Source organism: Asparagus officinalis, chromosome 1 (genome assembly GCF_001876935.1).
Source record: "Asparagus officinalis chromosome 1, Aspof.V1, whole genome shotgun sequence".
Lineage (NCBI taxonomy): Eukaryota > Viridiplantae > Streptophyta > Magnoliopsida > Asparagales > Asparagaceae > Asparagus > Asparagus officinalis.
The window spans coordinates 86,131,739-86,141,459 of record NC_033794.1 but is presented as its reverse complement, the minus strand read 5'-3'; the positions used below and the strand labels follow the sequence as shown (position 1 = coordinate 86,141,459).

At 35.8% G+C, this 9,721-nt stretch overlaps 1 protein-coding gene and 1 long non-coding RNA gene across 4 annotated transcripts; one reads left to right on the top strand and one right to left on the bottom strand.

The window, feature by feature from the left end:
- On the top strand, window positions 545-2,394 carry LOC109836906 (protein FAR1-RELATED SEQUENCE 5-like). The gene is made up of 2 exons (XM_020404951.1): window positions 545-827; window positions 1,331-2,394. Exons 1-2 carry the CDS (start codon window positions 545-547, stop codon window positions 2,392-2,394), a joined length of 1,347 nt encoding a protein of 448 aa, XP_020260540.1.
- LOC109827111 lies at window positions 6,867-8,457 on the bottom strand. Of its 3 annotated transcripts, none has more exons than XR_002243339.1 (2): window positions 8,265-8,457; window positions 6,867-7,682 (listed from the first exon to the last, which is right to left on the bottom strand). It is a non-coding gene; the product is annotated as an uncharacterized LOC109827111 (long non-coding RNA). The 3 variants fall into 3 exon arrangements; XR_002243341.1 differs by having other exon boundaries at window positions 7,018-7,460; XR_002243344.1 differs by lacking the exon at window positions 8,265-8,457 and having other exon boundaries at window positions 7,018-7,460; window positions 7,604-8,258.

Sequence of the window (9,721 nt, the reverse complement as noted above, 5' to 3'; positions counted from 1 at the left end):
TCTTTGCTAGGATATATCACCTTGTGTATATTGCATATTCTTGCACTTAACTTTCTGTATATCTATCTTGCAAGAATATAACTTGTTCATATTGTTTATCCTAGCTCACATATCTTGTTGTATTTTATACTTTCTAGGATAACGTATTAATTAGTTTTTAATTGGCATTTAATCGGATTAGATTAGCATAAGACCCTAATCACCCCCCCCCTAGGGTCTAACAATTGGTATCAGAGCTTGGTGCTCTTTGATTTAAGGTCTAATCGCCTTGAGTTAAAGATCCAAGTTAGCTTATTGTGCTAATCTAATTTTGAGCTTTATTTGTATCTTGCTTGCCTTTTATATTATGGATATGCATGGTTTAGGTTATGCCATTAATATTACTCCTAGATTAGATAATTTCCCCTATGCCCAATGGTGTGTTAGATTTAAACTATTTGTTAGATCTAAACATTTTGATTTATGGGAAATTATAGATGATGCTTATATTGTGCCCATTTTGGAGAAATCCAAGTGGAATAAAAATGATCATCGCATGTTTACTATGAACAACATTACTCGTGACCCCAAGCACCGCCGCCCCAAACCCTTCTCCCTCTCAGATCGTCCATCTCCTCTCTCGCTCTTGACCCCAAGCACCGCCGCCCCAAACCCTTCTCCCTCTCCCTCTCTTGCTCATGATCCCAAGCACCGCCGCCCCAAAACTCCGATTCCGAAATTGTATTGTCAACGAAAGTCGAGAAAGAGATGGGAGAAATGCAGAGTGCATTTGGGTGGGCAGCAAGAGATCCAACTGGAGTTCTCTCTCCCTTCTCCTTCTCACACAGGTAACGCAACAAATGTTTTTTTCTTTTCTTCATCATTGATCCTCTTGCTCTATCTATTTCTCAAGTGAATTGAGCAAACTCCAATGCGTTTATGCTAAGTTTCTTGACTTTTAGTGGGCTCTTACCTCTTCAAATGCATCATTAGATTTTTCTTGTTCTTCTCTAATTTATTGAACTAATATGTGAAGGTTAGATAACAAATGAAAGAGGCGCGGTCATGTTGTTGATGAACGAATTATGTGGTCTTAGTTTTCGAAGATGCACTTTTTTTACGTTTTTCACATTTTTGCAATTTTTCGAAGATGAACAAATTATTGCAATTTTTCACATTTTTGAAGATGCACTTTTTTGTATATTTAAAGAAATAAAATTGCAATAATTATTTTTGACTGTCCTCTTAAGATGATTTTTTTTAATCTATGGATCCAACGACTTTATTTTTGTGCACAGTGGTCTTTGATGGCATTTTTGTTTCTAAACATAAATGTATTTTTTGTGCACAGTGGTTTTTGACTATCCTCTTATTTACATCATTCCAATAGAAATTGAAGATGGTTGCCCCCATGTTGTTGATGAACAAATCTTTCAGTTAGATATCTTAGTTGTGCCAATTATTGATGAGCACTTAAAACCAAAAATAGGAATGACTTTTAGCAATTTAGAAGATGCTGAAAAATTCTACAGAAATTACGGAAAGGCCGGAGGTTTTGATATCCGTAATAGGACAACAAATTATGGGAAGGATAGAGAGTTAATATGCAAAAGTTATATTTGTTCGAAAGAAGGAGTGTTAAAGAGCAAATCGTTGGAAATTCGACGATGTGGTACAATTAGAACAAATTGTAAGGCCTTGATTCGCTTGAAATTAGACAAAAACATTGGCATATGGAGTGTCTATAAGTTTGTGGAAGAACATAATCATACAATTACTTCACCGAGTAGAACATATTTTCTAAGGGGAAACCGTGAGGTAACAAGTGCGAAGAAGACATTGATAAAGCAGTTTGGAGAGGTGAACATTCCAACAAACAAGCAAATGGCCTTCTTTAAAAACTCTAGTGGAGGTTTTCATAGAATTGGATGCATTGAGACCGTTGTGAGAAATTATGAAAGAGATTTGAGAGAGGAGAGGCACGGTCATGATGCACAAATGATATTGGATCATTTCAAGTTAGAACAAGAGAAGAATTCTTTATTTTATTATGTTTATGAAGTTGATGAAGAGAAGCGCTTAACTTATTGTTTTTGGGAGGATGGCATTCTTCGAATGAATTATCAATACTTTGGCGATGTTGTCTCCTTCGATGCCACGCATAACACAAATCAATATGGCTTGGTATTTGTGCCGTTTGTAGGCATAAATCACTATTGGCAAAGTGTTTTTTTAAGATGTGGTTTGATCCCAAACGAAGAGGCGAAGTCTTACATATGGTTGTTTAACAAATGGATTGAAGCAATGGGTCATCCTCCTTCGGACATGATTACAGATCAATGTCTTGGCATATGCAAGACAATTGAAACAGTTTTCCCAGAATTCGGCATAGGTTTTTCATTTGGCATATCATAGACAAAGTTGCAAAGAAGTTGGGTAAATGAGCTCATAGAACGGAATTTATGAAATCTTTCAAAGAAAATATTTGGGACTCCAATACTGCTAGCTCTTTTGAAGAGAATTAGGTTTCAATTCTTACAAAATGGATTGGAAATGCATGATTGGCTAAATGATATCTATGAAATTCGTGAAAAATGGGCTCCGGTTTATCATAAACAACACTTTTGGGCCGGAATGTCTAGCAGTCAAAGAAGTGAATGGATGAATGCATTGCTAAAAATGCATGTATCAAGGAAAAATTTACTTCATGATTTCGTGACCATCTTTCAGAGAGTCTTGGCGAGACAAAGAGAGGGGGAGCTTAAAGAAGATCATTGCACAGTGGAGAAAAAGTCAAAATTGAAGACTTTGTGGTCAATGGAAAAACAAAGGCCCAAATCTACACGAAAAAAATCTTTTATATTTTTTAAGACGAGCTTCAACCTAGCTTAATATATAACATTGAGCTGGTAAAAGAAATTGAAAGAGAAAGTACTTTCCAATTGAATTTTTGTGGTCATGATGAAAGATTGAGACGTATTATATATTACAAAACAACTAAAAGGGTTCGTTGCTCGTGTCTCATGTTTGAATTTAAGGGCATTCCATGCTGACATATCTTGGCATATCTTAAAATTACCAATCATAGTGAGTTACCGGAGTAATATATTCTAAGAAGATGGTGCCGAAATGTCAGAAAAAAAGTTGTTCTTAGAGATGGTAATATTATTAGAGATAATGCCACAATTAATTTTACTTCTCGTTTTAGTGAACTAAATTGCTTAGCTAATAAAATGGTCGAAGAGAGGCTATCTTCTAATGATGCATATGAATTAATGTGTGAAATGATGATGGATGCTATTAATAAGGTGCAACGTTTGAAACTCATCAATGATGAAGAAATTGGACAAGATGTGGAAGGACAATATATGAATGCGGAGTGTTCTCAAGATATAGTTCATGAACCAAGTCAAGCAAGAACAAAAGGAAGGCCTAAAGGGAAGAGGTTAAAGCCATTGAGAGAGATTCGCAAATGCCGGCCTAGGAAGTGCAAATTGTGTGGAAAGCGAGGACAAAATCATGATAGCAAAAATTGCCCGCTAAAGTTGTCAAGGTAGTGTATCATTTGTTTTAGTAATACTAATGCTATTATTTTTTTAAACTTTTTAAGTTGGTGCAATGATCTTTAATATGTTTTGCTATCATCAATTTTTTTTAGTGATTCAATGGAACAAGATAATATTAATGAAGCCAGTTATGATTTAGAAGATTCCTTTGAGGAAGGTAATGGTTAATACATACGAAATAACTTGTACATTACCATTTTTTATATAATGTGATGAAACACTTTGTTTTTTAAATTTTTTTTAATACAGATGAAGTTGTCACTGTTGTTGGCCTCTTTGTTTTGATGATATTTAATAAATAATTTATTACTAATATTATTTGTCTAGTATTTTTGTTTTCTATTTATTGTAGACAAACAACGAGTTGGAGGATGGATGGAATTGAACATTCACGATCATATCCAATAGAGGTTGGCGGAATTATGATATGAAGCCATGCAATTCAAGTTGAAGATCCAAGTTCAAGCTTCATCCGCAAGTGTACCAAGATAGAGCTTTGTTAAAGATCACAAGCTTTGGTATAATTAGTTTAGGGTTTATATTATGTGTGTTAGTACTTTAAGCTCAATCATATACACACATACACGATTTTATTTAGTTCAATGAAATCATATTTTCTTTTGAAATGTTTGCAAAATATGCAATTTTATGAAAATGTTGTTTTCTTGGCTTATGGACTTAATAACAATCATATACATCTTTTATTAAGTCTATATAATCATTTTGTAATGTTTCAAAACATGGTTAAGCTAAAATGTCAAAACTCATATGTTTATATTTTCATGTTTTGGACTATTTTTCATGTTTTGTCAAAACTCATTGTTTTCTTGGCTTATGAACTTAATAACAATCATATACATATTTTATTAAGTCTATATAATCACAAGCATGTGTATTATCATGTACGATCATTTTCCAAAGTTTTATACTTTTCTGAATTTATTTGATATTTTTAAATAGGGTTTTAAAATTAGAAAACTGTTTCAAACCTGTCAATTTCTAGTATCAGTTTTTGGTCGACCACCACGGTCGACCGCCTTGAGTCCAGAGACTCAGATTGGTTTTTGGTCGACTGGATGCAGTCCAGAGAGTTTCGCGATCGACCGCCACGATCGACCGGCTAATGTCCATAGCCAAAGTTCTATTTCTGACCTGCTCACGGTCGACCGCGCATTTCCTACGGTCGACCACCGATCTGTCATTCAGTCTCCAACGGCTAGTTTCCAGAGCCGTTTTTGAGCTGGTTTTTTGGTCTTTTCTTGGCTTTCTCTTGGCTTTGGGGTTTCATATAAATACCCCCTTATACCTTAGTTTTAGTTCAATCCAAGAAATGTTTTAAACAAGTTTAACAAAGGTTTTAATGTTTGTTTAGTGTGTTTTAAAAGAGTTTGTTTGTGAAGAAGTTTCTTATAAGTGGAGAAGATCATCTATATTATTTGAGCTTCATTTCAATCCATCTCTCCATCTTATTTTTCAGAGAAGAATTTCTAAACTCAATACTAGTTTTATATTAATAATTTGTTGTTTATCATTTTCATCAAGCTAGGGTTTACATTGAGTTTATAATTAATTTCTCATTGCTTACACACACACAACCATTGAGCTTATTGTATTTGCATACATTGTATAATTGGGTTGTGGGGAGTTGTAACAATTAAGAGTGAGCTTATTTGAGTTCTCATCTATTGTAGAGAACAAATTTGTATTTGTGAGCCTTAATTGTGTAGATCACTTTGTAATAATTTGTATTTGTGAGCCTTAATTGTGTAGATCACTTTGTAATACACTTGTACACCGAGAGGAGTGTGTGGTGAGAGACGGTCACTTTGTAATACACTTGTACACCGAGAGGAGTGTGTGGTGAGAGACGGGGTCATCCCAAGAGGAGTGTAGTAGGTGGTAATTCCTAGAGAGAGGTTGTAATTTCTAACAATTGAGGGAGACACGAACTAGAGACCAACGTTTGAGAGGGTGTAAAGTGAGATTGTAAGAGTGTGAGATTGTAAAGTTTTCGGTTAGCTAGAAAACCGAGAGTGAGGCGTAAACGTTATTCGGGTGAGCGTAGAAAACCCTGTTTGTGATAGTGAATTTCTCCCCAGGGGTACGGAGAGGAGACGTAGGACGGAAGGTCCGAACTCCGTGATTATATTGTGTATTTGCATTGTTTATATTGCCCTATCACATTTGTATCTTTAGTTTAGATTGTTTACCCGTGTGTTAATTTATATATTCTTGCATATATTTTATCATATACCTCTTTGCTAGGATATATCTCTTTATTTATATTGCATATTATTGCTCATATCATATTGTACATCTATCTTGCAAGAATAATTCTTTAGTAAGTTTTAATTGGTATAAAATCGGATTAGATTAGCATAAGACCCTAATCACCCCCCTCTAGGGTCTAACAATGAGAATGGGTTGAAGTCGTTATGTATCTGTGTATGTTGGGGCTTTTTGAGGGGTGATTGAATTTTTGGGTTGATTTTTGTATCTTTTGTGTTGGTCCGTTGATATCTCCCTCTGTGTTAATTGTCCAGAATGTTGTAACGTCATATGTCGGTTGTCTCAGTTTGGTAACTTAGGACGTGGGCAATATGAGTGATTTGTGCTTGGCGTGTCACTGGATATTAAACAGGACAGTGGTACTATTATTTAAGATTCAGTTTCTTGGCAATTAGTTATTATTCAGCTGACTAATTGAAATCTCACTTTCCCGGTTGTGAATGCATCAGAATTTGTGTTACTGTATTAGTAAAACAGCATGCCGCTGAACAAGAAAATCCATCTTAGCAATATGACGACATTCTTAGCAATATGAAACAAATTTGACAGCATTCTTAGCAATATGACAGCATTCTTAGCAAATTATATCAACAATATGACAACATTCTTAGCAATATAAAATCCTTCTTAGTTCTATATTGTGACTCACAAAGGAAACAATTTTTTTTAAAAAAGTAAAACTTCCCAACAATTATGAAACAACATGACAGCATTCTTAGCAGGCATGGAAACAATATAACAGCATTCCTGAACTCTACAAGAGCATGCGTTTGGTAGCCGGCCACTAAATTTTTATCATTTGATTAAGGTAGTTTAGCCAAGACCACCGGTGATCTTATAAGTCCCCCAAGTACCGAGTTTAAAAAACTAAGGGCAGATAATCATCAGAACATTCAGAAGCATAAAACCAAACCAATGTAGAGACTGAAGAATAGAAAACCTGAAGTTCTGAGCTCCATCATATTTGTAAGACAACCATCAAAGGATCCAGAACCATACAAACCAGAATGCAACGATTGAACAATAGAGAGCTTAAAGTTAAGAGCTTCTTCATATTTACATATAAAAGTCGATATAAATGGAAAGCATTTTCAAGTGACAAAGTTCGCTTGTTAGCATTTTTCCCTTTACCCAACTCCTATAAACCAGCAACTTAACCAAACTAAGATGAAGCATTGGAGACTAGACAAAAGCACCAAATGAAGCATGAAGGCCTTCACCAGTTTGAACATTCGTTTACAATAGGATATTTGGATACATCAGTCATTCAATAATATGTTGCTCACTCATTTGACTATAACACAAAGCAACAATATCAGTACAACGATAGCAATAAATTTTAAATATAAAATTACATCATTCAGCATTTTATTCAAAAACTCATCATTTTTTACTAGTCTTTCCAGCATTTTTGTGATGTTCTTGGTATCACCCACCCATTCGAAGACGTTGCAATCCTTGCAATTAGGTCACTTGTATCTTGGGCATCCATAAAATTCCAAACCCTTATTGTGTCCTTGTTTGCACATCTATATTCTGCAAATTAACCCACAATAACATCTTCTTTGAACTAAACCCTCATCTTCTTCTTCACTAAACTCTTCCGAAAAGTTCTTCATCTTTTATCTACAAAAAATATACCACAAAGATAAAATTCATAAAAAAGTATACTATCATCTCATTGTGGACTTTTTTCTTCTGCAATTGTAGTTGAAAAAAGCTCAATTTAGTCGTGACAATATATCACTGTAAAAGGATTGTGTACGTACCCGATATCATCTACTCACAACGGCCTCTTCAAGATGATAGTTGTGACAATATATCACTGTAAAAGAATGGTGTACGTACCTGATATCATCTACTCACTGTAAAAGGATTGTGTAATTGCTACCCAAAATGTATTATACTAGCCTCTCATGTAATTCTAATGACCTCATGTGCGTAGATAACATGTACTGAAATGACTATTTACTAGCATGAGAAGAAAAAAATAAACATGATAACATTTGTCTTACTGCTAATGAGAAGAAACAAATAAACATGATATCATATATTATACATCGCTAATACTGCAAGCATACTAATATTTGTCTTTAGATGTTTACATGATGAATTGTTTACTGAAAGATTTCTAGTTTGATAAAGTAAGTGAATTTAGAATGAAACAATTTTTAGAAAACCAAATCACCTGGAGATTTCGTAACCTTATAGAGAGATTGACTAAAATAGGATCAACTACAATTGCAAAAGAAATATGAGAGAATATACATGAAATTTCCAAAAATGTCAAAATCAAGCAAGAAAGCTCAGATTTATCAAAAAGTTATCAACTACAATTGCAGAGATTCGCCAAGAAAGGTCAAGCCATTTCAAGATCCCACAATAATCTTCCCAAAAATTATCAAAATCAAGCAAAAAGTTTTAGAGGACCTCAATCTGAGCGTGGCTGAGTTGGGGCTCGTGTCGTGGCGGAGTGGTCGCTGGCTTGGGGTCGTGGTCGGATCCGGAGTTGGTCCACGGCGGGGCTTAATGGTGGAGGAGGATTTCAGAATCAGAGTTTTGGGGTGACGGTGCTTGGGATCACGAGCGAGAGAGGGAGAGGGAGAAGGGTTTGGGGCAGCGGTGCTTGCCTACAGCACGGATGGAATGATCAATATCTAAGGGAGTCGGTTTGGGCGGGCGATGCTTGCGTCACGAGCGAGAGAGAGATGTTCTATCGGAGAGCACGGAAGGTTTGGGGCGGCAGCAGTGTTTGGCTTCACTACGAGATTAGCGAGAGTAGAGGAGCGTTGACGATGAGAAGGGAGGAGTTGGGAGAGATAGGATGATTAGTCTGAGGTGTTCAGAGATGGGCAAAGAATAATCAACCTCGTTCTGCGGGAAGAGAGAGAACTGAAGAAAATCCATATATATATATATATAATATATAATATATATATATTTATATATATATATAATAATTAATATATATTATATGGAAAAATTGCTCTCAAGCGCCAAATTTATCTGTCAAATATTGCCTCTAGCCCTCCTACTTTTTTTAATGCTCTTTAATCCTCTTTTTGAAAAAATTAGGTCAAGCCCTCATCATGATTCCAGCGCATCAGCACGTTGATAGACATCCAGCTATGCATTAAGACATATCAGCTGAATATTAAAATCCCGAAATTTACCCTCCTCTTTCTATGTCATGATGTAACTTTTTCTAATAAATGCTTAACTCTTTTCTTTTCTAACATTACTCTTTCGTAACATGTTAACTCTATTTCTGTAAAATGTAAATCTCTTTCTGCAACATTAACTTTTTCTGTTAAAATGTACTTTATAAATGTTACTTCAGATAACATGTTAATTATAATAACAATTATAACTCTTACAGCTACATGTTAACTCTAAACATCTTCACATGTTAACTCTTACAGCTAACAGGTTAAGCGTGTAAGAGTTAAATGCTGTCAGAAAAGACGTTAACAGTTAATTAGAAAAGACTTAACATGTACATAAAAGATGTTAACATGTTTTTACAGAAAAAATCGTTAACATTAATGATGCACCGGAGAGTTCCTCGGGACCGTGCGACGGACGGAAGGCAAAGGGACCAAAGAGATGGAAGCGTGCTTTGAGTGAGGGAGACGGGGTGGGCGAGGAGGTGCAAGCTGTGAGTGGGAGCGGCTGGAGGAGGAGGAGACTTGAGGGGGAGGCGGGCTGTCGTAGGGGAGGGAGCGGGGGAGTTGATGCGGGGGGAGATAGGGGAGGAGCTCGGCGTGAGAGGCTTGTAGGGGAGGAGAGGGAGCGCGTAGGCAAGAGGGCGTAACGGAGAGAGATAGTGTGTAGGGAGTAAAATGGGGATTGTTGATATAATGTATGCATAGGAACTTGGGCGAGAG

Bases quoted from the DNA above. Each gene is read 5' to 3' on its own strand.
- LOC109836906 (XM_020404951.1), top strand. From the start codon at position 545: ATGAACAACATTACTCGTGACCCCAAGCACCGCCGCCCCAAACCCTTC. The intron at 828-1,330 runs GTAACGCAACAA...TTTTGTGCACAG, and splicing joins CCCTTCTCCTTCTCACACAG to TGGTTTTTGACTATCCTCTT.